This window comes from Typopeltis vanoorti, chromosome 8, assembly GCF_054136105.1.
Source record: "Typopeltis vanoorti isolate ZY-2024b chromosome 8, IOZ_Tvanoo_1.0, whole genome shotgun sequence".
Lineage (NCBI taxonomy): Eukaryota > Metazoa > Arthropoda > Arachnida > Uropygi > Thelyphonidae > Typopeltis > Typopeltis vanoorti.
Genome location: NC_143556.1, coordinates 66,945,073 through 66,962,828, shown reverse-complemented (window position 1 = coordinate 66,962,828; position 17,756 = coordinate 66,945,073). Strand labels below are relative to the sequence as shown.

Here is a 17,756-nt window from a genome sequence, read left to right as displayed (position 1 = left end):
CATGGCAGTACACTGTATGTTTATTTATATATGGTGTATTTCTAAGTGAAGTAGCCAGTCAGTTGGTTGAAAAGATCAGTGATATAAGCTAGGAAAACATTTTATGATGAAGCTGAAGTGTCAGAAAGGGGAATATTGGTAAATAAAGACATGACATCAAAGTTCACCATGATATCATTATTTGAAGTGAGTTGGAATTTTTAATATAAGATGACGTATGACAAGTAAGGAAGGTTATAATAAATTTAGTTTAATCCTTTAGCCAGGTGTAAGCAAACAAAGTTTGCTCCTGAAGAATCTTCAGGACTGAGGCAACTCGTGGTAAAGGTGGACCAAGATCTCATCGCTACTTGTCGTAGTACCTCCCATAATGCAAAGCACATATCCTTGCAGACATGTATAATGCTATGCATATGCATTAAGGGAAGGGCCACTACCCAGACCGGTTTCGACCTTTATTGAGGTCTCTTCAGTGGGAGCCAGACCCAGAGGTGGTGATACTAAGGTGGAAGCAATGAAGAACTTCGTTTGTTTACACTTGGATAAAGGATTAAACTAAATTTATTATAGTCTAACTAAGTGGAGGAAAAAACTTCCAAGATAAGTGAGGTTAAAGATTTGGCCAACTCTTTGCTAACTTAAAAGAGGGGGAGTTAGTGGTATCCACTATTGGACAGAGAGGATTATTAGCTTTATGAATTTTAGGCAATCCATATATTTGGGGAGGGGGACAAGTTTTTTTATTTTTTAATTTTTTTTTAACTATTTCAGGAAACCAAGACAAGATGTGAAATTTTTAGAAATCTTTTTAATGTCGTCTTCTTCTAAGAATTGCCAGGATTATAATCTAGTGGTTTATAAATGGTGTAGTCTCTGAGCAACACATTCATTTTCCATTTATAATCACATTGATGATCACAAAAGCATTACCCTTGTCATCTCTAGTGATAATTATGTTATTGTTTTTGCATAATTCATAGTGCTAGTGCAAAGCTTTGGCCAAGGCTAAGGACACCAGTGACTGTTTTTGTCAAGTCTTTTTGACAAAAGGTTTTACAACAACTTGAATAGACTGACTTTGTAGCTGAGAAAAATATCTCAGAAGATTCTTATATTTTTTGATTTCTTTATTCACTATATCTTCCTGTCCATTGATTAAGATCAGCAAATTAGTTGTTTCTCAACATACAGACTACAGTAAATAATAAATTTAGTTTAATCCTTTATCCAAGTGTGAGCAAACAGTTTGCGCCTGAAAATATCTTCAGGACTGAGGTAAGGCAACACCAGGCAACTCGCAGCAAAGGTGGATGAAGCTCTCAGCTTCTTGTCTCAGTATCTCCATAATGCACAGCACATCTCCTTACGGACATGTATACTGCTATGCATTAAGGGAAGGGCCACTACCCATACCAGTTTCGACCTTTATTTAGGTCTCGTCAGTTGGAGAGGAGTGGAGATACTAAGGCAGAAGCAATAGGAGAGGTCATCCTTACCTATAGGAGTTGCCAAAAGGTGTGCCACCTTGTTATTAAATTACTCTGGATTTAGAGAAAGTTGTTTGATGTTTATTTTTCACTTGGTTAGAATATAATAAATTTAGTTTAATCCTTTATCCAAGTGTGAGCAAACAAAGTTTGTGCAAACTTTAAACAATGCTAAGTGGAAAGATAATGAATTTTATTCTTCCTTTCCATGGTCAGACTCCTGTCCATGTAAAAGACCAGATCCATATACGTATTGTGATCTTGTTACAGAAATTATCTAATTCACACTCCTCCTTTACCCAGAATATTGCATCATATGCTTCATGTAGCCTCCTTTCAGAAAGACATCAGAAGAATCTTGAACAACCTGGATACTTAAAAGGCTTATGGTCCTATTGGTCCTCCTGTTATGCTCAAGAGATGATGTGTCCCTGAACAAACACCTGTTCTTTTTTATCATTCATCTATTCTCTTCCGTATTATTTTCAGCTGCCACTCACCCTTCAGAATGGAAGCAAGCCATATTCCAAATAAAGAAAAAAAAGTGATAAGTGTCTCCCCATTACGCTCATCTTAGTGTTGTCCAAACTTATGAAGAAATGTCAACTAATCATTGAGCCAATATGGATTTTCCAATCAAGATCCACAGCAGATCTCCTGGTCTACATCACCTACTGCTGGACACATGCCATGGACACATGCCATATCCTTTCTTATATATATATATATATGTATATATATATAAGAAATAAAAAAAATATAAGAATCAATAAAAGTCTCTATATTTAGAAAGCCAACACACATGGACAGATATTTGCATGCGTCCTCACATCACCATTCAGCGCAAAAGTTGGGTATTATATCAACTCTTGCGAATTGTGCAAGATCTGTACTGTCAGATGAAGAAGAATTAAAAAAAGAACTACAACATCTTAAATGGACCTTTAAAAGCAATGGCTACTCTTTAAAAAGTATCAACAAACAGTTATCCCACTGTCAGCATAGCAATGTAGAGACACAGGACGACTCCAAAGGTTATATCTCCTTGCCATATATCAGCACACTATTCAAAAAACTGAGTAGAATCTTAAAGAAATTTAACACACAAACGTGCTTCTCGACTCTTCCAAAAATAAGATCAAGTTTCAGCAACTACAAACAATCTCACAACCTTCTACAATTCCCAGGTGTATACAAAGTCACATGTGAATGCGGAAAACCTTACTATGGCCAAACGGAGAAATCTATCCTCCTACGTCTCGAGGAACACCAGAGATACATTGCTTTCAAGAGAACCAGAGCTACTGCCCTATCAGGCCATGTCCTGTTTTCAATAAATACCAACAACAACGAAAGCCGCCAACATGAAGTAAATTGGACAACAACTTCAAACCTACCCATTTGCCACGATGAGGTAGAACGCTGCATTGTCGAGTCAGAAGAAATCGCCTTGGACCCTCTTCATATGACCAATAATCTCAGCTATAATTTGCTGACGCTTTCAGCTCTACTATCAGATACTGGAGATCGCATCCACACAATCACAAGTGTACAACAATAGAACTTGTACACGGACTATAGCTCAAATTCATAATAACTGTAATTTACAGTCGAATATTATAGCTTTATAATTGTATAGCTTTAGAGTGTCTCAATGTTTTTTTCAGTGTCTTTTAATAGCTTTCTATGTTCTTAATGCCTGATGAAGTCAATCCCGACAAAACATGTTGCGTTTTCAAATAAATCTCAATTTGTTATAATTCTCGGATTTTTAGTCAGTTTATATTAAAATGAATATATATATATATATATATATATATATATATAAATGATCTGCTCTCACTGACCTCAAATCCTATTTACGGTTTTGCTGATGATAACACTCTCCACTCATCCTACTTTTATTATAAACCTTGCAGTGCTCAAACATCTCAAAGTATTAAGAACATCTGTTATACTTACTCTCTAAACATGGATCTTCATGCCATCCTGCAATGGAGCAACAATAATCTAGTCACCTTCACTGCTTCCAAAACACAGTTTTGCCTGTTTTATCTTAAAAAAGACTTCTCCACTTATTTTTGATAATCTTCAGTTTTAACAGTGAAGACCAGATCACTCTTTTTTTAACTGACTTTTATTCTTAGTCTTTGCTGGCTTAATCAAATCACTTGTATGGCATTTTCAGCTTCCAGAAAATTTGGCATACTTATCCCCCCACCCCCTTTCCCATTTCTGCTGAATCTACAGGGACACCAGCATCAGCTATTCAACATCCTTTTATAGTGAAAACAGCAGGCTCACTGAAATTACTTCCCGTCATCTTTTATTCCATCTACCTCGGTTCTGTGGAACAGTCTTCAGCATGTATTTCTCAAGGACTGTAAACTCCAGCTCTTTAAGAAGAATATCAATATTGCTTTGCTCTTGTCCCCCAGCCAGCACCACATTTATTTACTATAGGACTTGTGGCTGTGTGAGCAATATTAAAAAAAAAAACGGGGAGGGAAGTGGGTGAACCGTTAGATTTTTATTATTATTATTATGGGTATCTCCATGGTGTTAGTAGACTCATCACGGGAGACCCAAACTATCAAAACAATATCTATCATATCTCTTCTTGAATTCATTTACAGATGAAGAACTCACAACTGAGTCAGGCAGTGCATTCCACTCATTCACCACCCTCAAGGCGAAAAACCTCGTTCTCACACTCTTGTTAACCACACTTTTTCCTTAATTTCCAGGGATGACCTCTTGTTCTTCCATCACTATCACACAGCTGAAACATTTCCCGTACATCAATCTTATAAAAACCTTTTAGTAATTTAAATGTTTCTATCATATCCTCTCTTCTCTGCCTATCACCCAACCTCTGCAATCCAGAAGCTCTCAATCTATCAATGTAGGGAGCATTTTTTTACATCACTCTCCTCTGAACCCTCTCCACAACCTCCTCATCTCCAAGGAATCCAGATGACCAGACCTGAGCACAGTAATCCAAATGTGGAAGTATCAACGCTTTATAAAGGGGAATAATAGCCTCTTTATCTCTGGATGTTAGTGTTCCTCAATAACTAAGTAATCCTATGTGCAATCTTCGACACCTTAGCAATGTGTCCCCTGAACTTCATCTCCCTATCCACCAACATCCCTAAGTCCCTATCCTCATCAATCTCTTGGAGTACCGTTCCATTAATGTAGTGCACAGCTGGTAATCTTTTAATCCCAAAATGCATAACTTAACATTTTTCCACATTGAACTGACTCCATTACCTGTTGCCCATTTTGCCAGCTTATTTAAATCATCCTGCAAACTCTCAACATCAGCTTGATTTTTTATTGCGCTACCCAACTTCATCATCAGCAAACAACTGAATATCTCCCTTTAAGCCATTTCCTATATCGTTTATGTACAAATTAAACAACAATGGACCAAGCACAGAGCCCTGAGGCACACCACTGGTCACCTGCCGCATCCTGGACTCTGCTCCTATATACACCACCTTCTGGTATCTCTCCCTGAGCCATTCTCCTATCCATATCACCAGTTTAGTATCTATTCCCATCTGCTCCGATTTGCACAACAGTATTCCATGGGGTATCCTGTCAAAAGCCTATGAATTCAGTACCATTTCCTTTGTCCAACTCAGATGTCATTCTATTATAAAAAGTTGATAAATTGCTAAGGCAGGATAGACCTTTAACAAAACCATGTCGGCTCCTATAGTGTATCATATCCTGATCCACCCATTCTTGAATTTTGTCTTTAACCAACTTTTCCAGTACTTTTACCACCACTCCTGAGATGGTGATTTGTCTGTAATTAACTACTGCAGATTTACAGCTACCTTTATGCAAAGGAGCTACTTTGCCTTCCTTCCAATCCCTAGGGACCATACCAGAGTTCAAACTTAAGTTAAATAACCAAGTAAGAGGCGTTGACAATTCCTTTGTACATTCACGCAACACCCGAGCTGATATTCCATCTAAACCTACAGCAATGTTTACATTTAAATTTTGCAATATACTAAGTACCTCTGATTTCTTAACTTCAATTCTCACATTAATTATTGCTACAGGTACAGAGATATCCTCACTTGGGTGATAGACTTTTGAAAAGTGATCACTCAGTAACTCTACTATTGCATCTGAATTTGTCACCTCAATACCATCAGCACCCACTAAAGTTATCCTTCCGAAGTTATTTTTCCTTTTACTTTCCACATAGCGGAAGAACTCTTTGGGATTACCCTTGATTTCTATGGCTAAGGTCTTCTCATAATCTGATTTAGTTTTTCTTACTATGCTGGTAAGAACAGCTAAATCCTAGCTTGAACCTTGTACTGTTCATGGGTGTATGTACTGATCACCTTTCTCCTCGTAAATTCTCCATAACATTTTTTTTTTTTTTTTTTTTTTCTGATCAAGCTTGATACTACTAGTGATCCATCTAACTGCCTACCTTGTTTGTCTTCCTGACCACGGGGACACAATCTGATATTGCCTTCCTCAGATTCCCACTGATTTTATCCCATGCACTGCTAACATGTTTCCCCTGCAATATGTTCTTCCATGGGATGGCTGCAAGCTCACTCCAAAGCTTGTATTGCCTAACCTGTAGTTCTGTGTATATATATATATATATATATACACACACCCCTTCTTAAGAGTGAAATCCACAAATTTTGCAACCTCCCAAGTCAATACCATATGACCAATTGGAGGTAACGATGACACTTTACTTATGCATATATCCTCTGAACCAATGACCAGGTACAACACTCTCACACCACGTGTCCCTTCACTTATGTGATGTTTCAAGTAATTATCTCATAGAAGATGTATGAATTCCATTTCCTTTTTGCCACGTGATATTTCCTCCTTCCAATTCATATCACCATAATTAAAATCTCCCATAATAATCGCTAACCCAGCACTCATTGCACTAATTTGCTGATGCATGAATTCAATATCATCCCCTGTACCCACTGGCCTATAACAGCAACCAACTGTATATTTGGTTGCATTTGTCACTATTTCACACCAGACTGCCTCAAAAGAACTATCATTCACATGTCTATCATCTTGATATACTACTTTCTTGGCTGCAACTCATCAGCTGTCATCAACAGCTGATGAGTTGCAGCCTACCTGAAAAAGATAAATTTTAAATAAAAATAAAAAGATAAATTTTAAAAGATACTTCTTGCTTAACTTCATTACAGCAACCAATACTAAGGTACTTAGTGTTGGGAGAGACAAGAATGAATTCCCCAATTATTGCAGTGTATGATGTTTTGCGAATTGTTGTTATTATATTTATTTATTTGTTTTATTTTTTTATATTTCTTTTTGGATAAGAAGACATTTATTTTTTTATCTCACCATTTGTACAGCGAGGATTAATTGATTTCTGCTGTTTATTGCTGTTATATACATTGAGTGGTCAGTTTCTGGATGCACTTACGTAAATAACAAGCAACAATTCTCCTCCCCCCCCCTTATATTGCTCAGCTGTAATTTATCTAGCATGGACTCCACCATTAAATACATTTCACACATGCATCCAGTGGTGACCTAAAATTGACTGCATGAGATCCCAACAGGATGGCAATTTTCTTGATACTTTTACTAACATATCTGGCAGCAAATATCAGATCATGTTCTAAGTCACATAGATCCTGTAGCTGGCCATTATTGCAATTAATTACACACATAAAATGCAATCTCTGTATTTGCCTGCCTCCTTTATATAATGAACCTTGAAATGGGCATGTGTCCTTGTCTCTGAGAATTGAATGAATGATTAGGATATGATTAATCAGCTTGCCACTCAGTGGATCTGTGTACAAGCTACACACACACATCTGCTGATGATTGTCAGCTAGCTAGTCTGTTACATGTCTTTGTAGTAATGGATTTGAATTATTGAAACTGTCATGCTTGGCTTCCTCATACTTGGAGTTACTGAGCCACATTATTGTCATGCAATAAACACTCGAAGGTTGACAACATAAAATGATTTTGATTCATGTAATAAAATCTTTTATCACTATCATAATCTGTTTAGTATACTGCATTTTTAATAGCTACAAGTGTTAGTGAATTTGAGTTAATTTTTGCTTTATTAATTATTTTCAGACTAAAATGATAAAAGGAAGAAGATGTATCAGCCAGTTGGAAACCTGAAGCTTGCATACAAATGAACCTGTCAATATGAGTAAGCTTTCTTGATTATTGTTAATTGAGTCTATACAAAAGGTATATGCACTTAAATACAAACGAGGCAGAATTATAAAATCATTCAATTGTATCACTTCTGTATACTTATTGTAATTGAAATTGTACTTATTCCATTAACATTTTCATGTTCAAAGACTAAAAAAATCTTCTATAGGCATTTGATCACAGCATTTTGCATATTCTTTGAGATGGTACATATGCATGCAAATTCTAAAAATACAACTAAAATAAGTTAGCCACTTTACAAAGTTCATTAAATCTGTGTAAAATTCCCTTAAAGAGGGAAAGTGAAAGAGTCGATTGTTTTGACAGGTATGAATTATTTGATAGATTGAGCAAAAAAAGAAAGGCGAGTACATATTGAGTCTGTACCAATATGATATAGGTAAGTTGAGAGGAAGAGCATGATTACAAAGAAGTTAACATGTAGGTTGTGTAGGAGGAATGATGTGCAGTTTATGGATGTGTGAAGTGAATTTGTGATGGACAGAAGGACTTCTATATGACTGATGGATTACACTTAAAAGGACTTAGAGTTAGATATCTTGAGAAAGTAATTTTTAGTAAGAGTTTGGAATACAGGATCAGAAAACTAGAGCTGTGTTCAGGCCCTTGAAGAGTAATTGTAGTGATGAAATGAAATCAAAAAATGCTGAATGTTATCTCTAGATGCTGAATTTTACTATGATGTAAAAACACACTGTCAGTATGGTAGTGAGCCCAAGGGGATACACCCCTTTATTCCTGATGCTTCTGACATTTGGAATAAGAGAGATGTGTTTTTGGCATTCATTAATGCTTAACGAAAAATTATAGAATTAGCAAAACTTATTTGACAGACAGGAATAGCAGGGAAGATATAGTATTTTTCAGTGTGGATAGAGAGAATAGGCTGGAGAATTAAGAGCAATTTTTACAAAATTTAAGCCAAAAAGAGTAGGAATCAGCAGGTTGATATGCATAAAGCAGTTCACTTGTTATATGGTATGAGACAGAGGCAGTCAGGACAAAATATTTAGTTGGTGGCTGCTATATAAGGGAAAGCAAAACAATATGTGGTTGGCAAGCATTAACAGATTAGCACAATAAGTGCAGAGAGTAATTATTTTGGACAAATTTATCTGTGGATACATAGATCATAAGGAATAAAGATATGAAGGAAATGAAATGGAATTTATACTCCTATTAAGAAATTATTCCCTTTGGTTTCTTGGGAATCAGGAGGTAGTGACGGAGAGGATTTAGAGACAAGTGACCAACCTGATGACAGGTCTGTCAAATGCTGCCCATGAGGATAGGTTCAAGGTGTGTGGGCTACAAAGTTTAGCTGATAAGTGGAAAAGAGGCAGGGGAGGGGGGGAGATAACAGAAACTTATAAGTTATTAAAGGAGTTCTCTAAGATTGATACAAAGGAAATTTTTCAGTAAATGATAAATTGAAAGAAAGAACTAGGGGTCACTCCTGGAAATTGTGTGTAAGAGTGTGGTTAGTAGGGATGTGTGGACTAGATTTTTTGCTTGGAGTAGTGAATGAATGTAACGGATTGCCAGAATTAGTTGTGAGTGCCCTGACAGTGAATGAGTTTAAGGAGAGATATGATAGGTTTTGTGTGTATAAAGGTTAGCATGGGTCTCGTACGATGTCTCGTATAATAATAATTATGATTGGTAGACGTTTTTGTTACTTGGCTATGCTACCAATTATATATTTAGTTACATCCTTTATCCAAGTGTAAGCAAACAAAGTTTGTGCCTGAAGTATTTTCAGGACACTGGGGCAACTCGTGGTAAAGGTAGTATAAGTTCTCATCACTTTCCTTAGTATCTCCCATAATGCAAAGCACATCTCCTTGCAGACATGTATAATGCTATGCATTAAGGGAAGGGCCACTACCCAGACAGGTTTTGACCTTTATTCAGGTCTCATCAGTGGGAGCCAGACCCAGAGATGGTGATACTAAGGTGGAAGTAATGGAGAAGTCATATTTACCTATACTGGTTGCCAAAAGGTGTCACACCTTATTATTAAAATTCTCTGGAATTAAAATACTTCAGGCACAAACATTGTTTGCTTACACTTGGATAAAGGATTAAACCAAATATATAACTGGTAGCATAGCCAAGTGAAAAAAAACTTCTATCAACTTATCTCTAATCCAGAGAATTTTAATAATAAGGTGTGACACCTTTTGGCAACTGGTATAGGTAAATATGACTTCTCCATTACTTCCACCTTAGTATTATCACCACCTCTGAGTCTGGCTCCCACTGATGAGACATCAATAAAGGTCGAAACCGGTCTAGGTGGCCCTTCCCTTAATGCATAGCATTGTATATGTCCACAAGGAGATGTGCTTTGCATTATGGGAAATACTAAGGCAAGTGATGAGAACTTATACCACCTTTACCATGAGTTGCCCCAGTCCTGAAAATACTTCAGGTGCGAACTTTGTTTGCTTACACTTGAATAAAGGATTAAACCAAATGTATAATTAATAATAATTATTATTATTTATATTATTATTATTATATTGAGTAGGCCACATGCTACATGCACAGCTATCATACTTATTCTTGAATTTATTCCCTTCTTGCACTCACAACAACCATTGGCAATCCATTCCAATCATACACCATCCTGTGAGAGAAAAATCTACCCCTCACCCTCCTCCTTAGTGACATGCATTCTTAGCTTCCAAGGATGCCCTCTTTTCTTTTCCCCACCTTCCATAAATTGAAAAATTTCATCAATTGAAATCCTGTATGACCCTTTCAGAAGTTTGTAAGTCTCAATCATATCATCCCTTTTTCTCCTGTTAGTATCTACAGTCTACAAATTCTCGATCTGTCTTCATAATCAGTATTCTACAATCCTGATATCATTTTTAACACTCTCCTTTGCACACTCTCTCCAGTATATCAGAATCACAATGGTAGCCAAGAGACCAGACCTGTGCACAATAGTCCAAGTGAGGTCTTACCAAGACCTTGTAAAGAGCAAAATGACATCCTTATTTTTACATGTGAATGTTCATTTCAGCATTGCAAGTATTTGCAATGCTGAAGAGTTGTATTTGCAATCTTTGCTACCTGGCCCTGAACTTCAACTTTCTATCTACTAACATTCTAAGATCCCTAGCGTCATCAGTTTCTTCTAGCATAATCCCACCAATATAATACAACATTGGATATCTTATCACGCTGAAGTGAACGACTTTATATTTACTGACATTGAACCGACACCCATTTTCCCATTCCCACAATTGCAGCCTATTCAAATCATTCTGCAAGTACAGCATATCAGCAGCATCCCTGATTCCCTCTACCTATCTTTGCATCATCAGCAAATAGCTGTATGTATGTTGCTTGTCAAATCCTTCCAATATCATTATTGTACAGATTGAGTAACAGTGGACCAAGCACTGATCCTTGTGGTACACCACTTGTTATTTTTTATGTATTTTTATTTATTTATTTATTTATTTTTGTTATTAATCTTTGTACCAATTATGGGCAGTACTACCCTTACATCACATCCAGATATCTCATCCAAACTTGATGTAACCCTAAGCCTTTACAAGTGTTTTACCCTATGCCTGTTCTATCATTGTAGTCATTCTCTGGCAGCAACACCATGCCACCAGTGTGCCCTGTGGGGCCCTCAAGAAAAGAACTTTTATATCCTTCTTTTATATCCAAGCTGTTTTAAGTCCTTATAGCTATCTGCGCTCCATACGCCATGTAAAGAGATAGTGGCGCTTGTAAACCTTTGAGTTACCCCATGCTCTTCCCATATCTTACTAACTAGATCTTGGTTAAATCTTGCCAATTCACATCCCCAGTATACCACTTTTTGATATGTCAGTCAGCCATCCTCTTATCTAGGCTAATATTCTATAACCCAAACCCATTTTCTCCAATTTATGCAACAGTCTACCAAGCTGTATTCTGTCAAAAGCCTTAGCAAAATCTAAAAGTATCATGGTGTATCCATTCCCCTTGTCTAGTTGAATGGCAACATTTTTATAAAATGTTAGCAAGTCTAAAACATGACCTTCCTTTAGTAAACCCATGTTGTTCATTGCAAAGTAGGGATTCACTGTCAACCCATTTCTGAATGTGAGCCCTAACCAATTTTTCTTAAATCTTCACCACCATTCCTGAGATACTAATTGGTTGATAATTGGATACATCGGTCTTTGCACCACCCTTGTGCAATGGAATTACCATATATTCTTTCCATTCCTGCAGAGTCTTTCCTGTTCTGAGACTCATATTAAACAGCCTGGTCAAAGGAATAGCCAGTTCAGCTGAACACTCTTTTAGCACATGTGCTGATATCCCATCAGTCCCTATTGCTGAATTCTTATTCAGATTGTGCAACAGCTCTAATACCTTGTCCTCATACACCTGAGTTTCTTCATCCAGTGAAGAGGTAGCAGTGAGCTCAATCACATCATGTACACCAGATTGATAGCTTTTAACAAAATGGACACTCATTAGTTGAACAACCTCTTCTGCATCTGTAACCCTCATGCCATCTGCATTTAGAAGAGTTATTCTTTATTAATAGAATTAATCGATAGAATTCTTTTGGCATGCAGAGCCAGTTTCTTTTCATATTCAGACTTTTCTTTCCATACAACATTTGCAACTATTCTAGCCTGCTGCTTATAATTTTCATAATGGACATCATTGTTATGCACACAGTATTCCTTCCACATCATCCTTTTCTTATGAATCTCTTCTTTATACGATTACACATCCATTTTTCTCCAACCCTATTTATTCTTCAAACTCTCGGGACACATTCTGGCACATATTGTTGCCTGAAACAGCATATGATGGAGGAGACTCACAGTTATTAACATTTTTCCTCTGATTGTTGAGACATCATGCAGTCTTGACCATGAAGGTTGCCAAACGTGGAATATTCAGTTAAGAAAGAGTGTATGTGGGATTGCAGTGATTCATGTCAAAGTTTCTGAGGCAAAAAAAAAAACACTGCATAGAAAGAGCAATTCATATAAATAATTTACTGATTAAAATTATTTAAAATTTATTAACGAATGCTATTGAAAAGCTGAAAAAAAATAAAAGAGATTTGTAGTTTTGCTAGGAACAAACAATTTGTCTAGTGATAAACACAGTATGAGAATATATGAAAGGGCTGCTGGAAGATGCGAGAGTAATGAGTGAGAAGGTGAAAAAAGGATATTACATAAATATGATAGAAATAAATTAGGAAGAAGGGCTATGATGACAAACAGTTTGATGTGCAGTTATGTAGAAAGAACAGATGTATTTATTTGTTTAGTAAATTGTGGGAAGAATGGATCTGTATAAGAGAGACAGCTACATTTGAATGCATTTGGTGCCAAGAGTCTTAAGATTAATTGGTGTGAGATTAATCTAACAGAGAGAGTTAGAAAAACTTAATCGTGATGGGAAGAATAGTGTGAATCTATGTGAAAGAGCGACCATGTTATGTAACTTTGTTAATGAGAGGAATGTGCATTACCATGGAAATTTTTATGAAGAAAAAATGATTGTTTGTCCAGTTTTGAAACTTATTGAGCAAGTGCAAGGAAGTCAGCATAAGCAAGGCATTAGATAAGAATGGAGATCTGCAAGTTGTTCACCTGCATTACACAGGCTACAGAGGTGAGTATGCAAAAACATGCAAGTAACTTATGTCTGCACATGAATGCCAATAGTATCAGAAATAAAGAGGTAGAGTTTGTTCAGAAAAGGTTACATGCTGAATTAAAAATGGAAAGGATATCAGCAGTGTGTGAATATTATTAAAAAAAAATTAAATGATGCAATATCAGAATGTGTCCCTAGAGTTCGAAGAATAAATAGGGTTGGGGAGAAGTGGATGCATAATCTTATTAAGCAAGTAATTCATAAGAAAAAGCTGATGTGGAACAAATACTGTAGGCACATAAGATTGACATCAGTTATGAAAATTATTAGGAGTAGGCCAGAAGAGTTACAACTAGTGTATGTAAAGCTAAGTAGAAAAAGAAAGTATAAAAAGAAACTGAGTATAAAAGCCATCGGCGGTTTTACAAGCTAAAGACCTGAAAAGAATTCTATCATTATGCTTTTTTTTTTCTTCTTTATATATTGATCCCACACATGAGAGGTCAAAGAACCTATAAGCACATCAGTGCTGTGTGTTGGTATGTGTGCAATAGAAGTTTATTGATGTTTTTTTTAAAGAGTTATTGTAGTTTGGAAATACTTCATGAGAAATACTCTTCCAGCTTCCAGTCTAGAGAGGTGCATATAAAACAGGAAGAGGAGAAGCAAGTTTGTGTTTGCAGTTGCACAGTGAAAGGATGCTGGGAAGCTGCTGATCTTATATTAATAGGTGCAACAGAAGGTGGTTGAATGAGGGTTTGCCTGTTCAGCAGAGGAATGAAGTACCTGTAGAATAGACAGTGCCAAAAACATTGCATCTGTTAGATAGAGATTTAATTGAATCTGTGAGAGAGAGAGAGAGAGAGAGATAATCTATGAGCCAAATTGCTCTCCTCTGGACAATTTCAAGGATTTTTTAGGAAAGCTTTAGGTGTGTCATTCCCAAACATGACCAGTATTCTTAGCCTGGGTTGATTTGGAATTTGTATATAGTTAAGAGTTGATTGAGTGTAAAGTAGCGTCTGGAACGAAAGAGAATGCTGATTTTTTTTTTTAGATGCTGAGGAAACTGTTGATATGATGTGCTTATGCACCCAGGAGAGATTAAGACAAGATTGTTCTCACCTCTATTGAAGGATAATTTGTAAATCGTGTTTGAGGCACTAGTTGTAGATTATCTTATAGCCTAGGATGTCAGTGCTGCTTGACAGGTCATTTATGTACAGGAGAAAGAGAGCAGGTGATAGGACAGAGGCACTCCAACATTGGTGGTGAATATCGATGAGAGGAAGCCATCTCTCATGACTTGCAGAGAATGACCATAGAGAAAGCTGGTTAGCCAATTACAGAGGGTGGCAGGGAGACTAAAGGATGGCAGTTTGTTTAGTATGCCTCAATGACAGACAGTAGAAAGTTCTGCAAATGTCAAGAGCGGCAGCACAAGTTTCTCTGAACCTTTCCACAGCACATGTCCAGTGGTGGGAGATGTAGGCTAAGAGATTAGCTGTAGATCTTCAACAGCAGAATCCATACTGGTGTACCTCTAAACAGTGGAGAAGTTGGTTATTGATGACTTTCTCCACTATTTTGGAGAGGACAAAGGTGATGGCAGTTGGTTGGTAGTTTGATGGTAAACTTCTATCTCCCTGTTTTGGAATAGCCTGGATATGAGATTGCTTCCACACAAGTGTAAACTAAGTATAAAAGATTGTAGAGACAATAGGATAGGTGGTAGTTCTGGAGCACAGTATTTAAGTACACTTGGAGAGAGAGATGCCTTCTGGACCAGAAGACTTTTTAGTGTCCAAGTTGATTCAAGCCATCTGTGGTAATTTGTATTTTTCGTCAACTGCTTTGGCACACTTTCTATTGTATCTGGGGTTGGAAAGTGAAGGACAGGAATTTGGGTTGAGGAATGAAAGCAATAATTTCAGTGACTCACTCAAAGCAAGTGTTTGGGTCCTCACATCCTCTGGCACTGCAAAGTGCTAAAGGATGTGAGGTCAGGAGTGGTTTTAGAAGGGCATTCTTTGAGAGAGGAGACTTGTACAAGATTATAGTCTAAGTTACTGAGAGGAGAAATGACCTTTACGGTGTATCTGGAAGTAGAACTGGTTGATAAGAGATCCAGAATATTTGGATAGTGAAGAGGATTTTCGGGAATTCAAGTAGGTATATGTATATTTGCATTAATTGAATTATGAACGTTGAAGTCACCTAGGAAGATGACCTCACTATTTGGATAGCTAGATTACAGATGGTAGAGTTTCATGGAAAGAAATGTGAAGAGGTCATCATTGTGGGAGACTGGTAAATGCAACAAATGAATATTACTAAATGGGGCAAGGAAATATTGAACCAGAGAAGGTGAAAAGCATGGGATTCTATATTAGCCATTCTCTGGCAGGCTATGTCAGATCTCATAAAAAAATATAGGTGCCAGCCTTGTGTGAAAGGAATTGTGATGTACTTAGTTTGGGCATGGGAGATGTATAGTAGTGGATATAGTGCAATCTAGATTGTGTGATTGTGCATCAGTCTCAGTGTGTTGTTTCACAAACTAATTTAATTAAATGATAAACTGATTTAATTAAACCAAGAAATCCATTTATAATGTTCAATCTACATATTAGCATGGACATAAATAAATTACAAGTCATGGACAATTTCATATGATTCTATCTTAGGCTTAGTTCTCCTACAATCTTAACATTTCTATCTCATAACCCGTATATATAATTTAGTAAAACGTTCTAGTCATTCCTATTCATTAAACATATAACTTGCCAAGCGTGAGCTTGTTTAACAGTAACTTACGTTCACTACATACAGCAGTTCGCTTACTCTTATAGATGCTTATTCAAATACATCATGAATAATTATGTTAGCACAATTGAGTATGGAACAAGGACACTTTACATGAATTGTCCAGAAGTATTTACATATCCCTCTAAGTCAGTGATTTTCAATCTTTTTCCATAACACGACACACCTAGACTAATTATTAAAATTCTGCAGCACACTAAAAATATATTCTTTAAATTTTTTGATGATCTGGCAAAAATAGGCATAATTTTGATTGATTTATTACACACACACGCAAGAAGATGGATGACCAGACACTGATAAATAAATGCGCAAATTACAACATTATTTCTTTCAATTAATTTGTTTTCATAAATCTCACGGCACACCGGTTGAAATTCGTGCTCTAAGTACTTATGACGAGTTGAACTCTATATACTTCTTTCAGGACAGACCTTATCTGATTCCTTTATCTACGTGATAATATTCCTTTTCTTCTGACTGTATTCCTATTCTTTCTTTCCTGCTGTTTTCTTTTTCTTTGTCATTGATATTATTTATCTTCTGAGTCCCATACATAAGCAAAGTGGCAATCTTGGCCATTTGAAGATTGCTTTCTTTGCCGATCCCTCAGATCCCTAGATCTCACATGGCTGTGGACCCAGGGAAAAAGGACCAAAAGCCACAAGATTCTCTCCCTCCTAATGCAAGAGATTTTATAGCTGTGGACTTCACTTGGTACGCATGTGCGTCTCTCGAGATTCCCATCTCAGAGCCATGTTACATCAAGATATGCTGGTATCACAATTCATGCGACACCAGCTTGAATAATACAAGATATATTTCTTATAATATAATAAAGTTATTATATACAGGAATTTTAATATTATTATAGACAATGACAATTCCTTATATAAATTTCCTTCTAGTTAACAATTTGTAAAATTGAACATGATACGTTGTTAATCATGTGAGATTTTACAATGGCTTAATGTTCAAAGATTTTTTTTTTCTACATGGTTTTTCTTCTTGTTAACATGATCTCTGAGTCTTAATTTGTAAATTGTTTATATACCTTTATTCGAATCGGTAATTGTTAATTCACAAACGTTTTCAGGAGCTTGACTTTCTTCATTTTCAGTATTAGACTCACTATCCTTTTTTTAATTTTCATCTCATAAGTTACTGGATTATCAGAACTAAGACTCTTGCATTTTCTAACCCTATTAACCGAATACCTTTGTCTTATAGGTTTTAAGCTTAATCTGAACTACATTCATAATGGACTTTCCCCACTTTTGTTGATTAGGTGTTTCACTATTTGTCTCATTCAATTTTTTTAATTTGTTATTTTGAAGCTGCTCAACCTTCTCATCTACTTAATTTGCCAATTTTGTTGCATTATCTACTAGGTCTTTCATTCTCATGAAGTTTACCTTCTCATTCTTCTCATGACTGGAATGGTTCTCAGTTCTTAAATTGTGCAGTTTGGTACAAACACAAACTTAAGGAAGCTTGTGAGGCACTAATCAACTATCTTAAATAAATCTTGTTATTTTTAGGAAGGAG

General features: G+C 36.3%; 1 protein-coding gene across 12 annotated transcripts in view; it reads left to right on the top strand.

Annotated features, from left to right (window-relative positions):
• The window catches only part of LOC150104068 (USP6 N-terminal-like protein), a 615,889-nt gene that overhangs the window by 357,221 nt on the left and 240,912 nt on the right, over positions 1–17,756 (top strand). For all 12 annotated transcript variants that reach the window (XM_090397263.1, XM_090397258.1, XM_090397257.1 and 9 more), the window contains one exon: positions 7,632–7,710. In XM_090397263.1, the coding sequence (XP_090253389.1) occupies positions 7,707–7,710 (4 nt within the window). In that variant the 5' untranslated portion in view covers positions 7,632–7,706. The remainder of the gene's footprint in view (positions 1–7,631; positions 7,711–17,756) is intronic.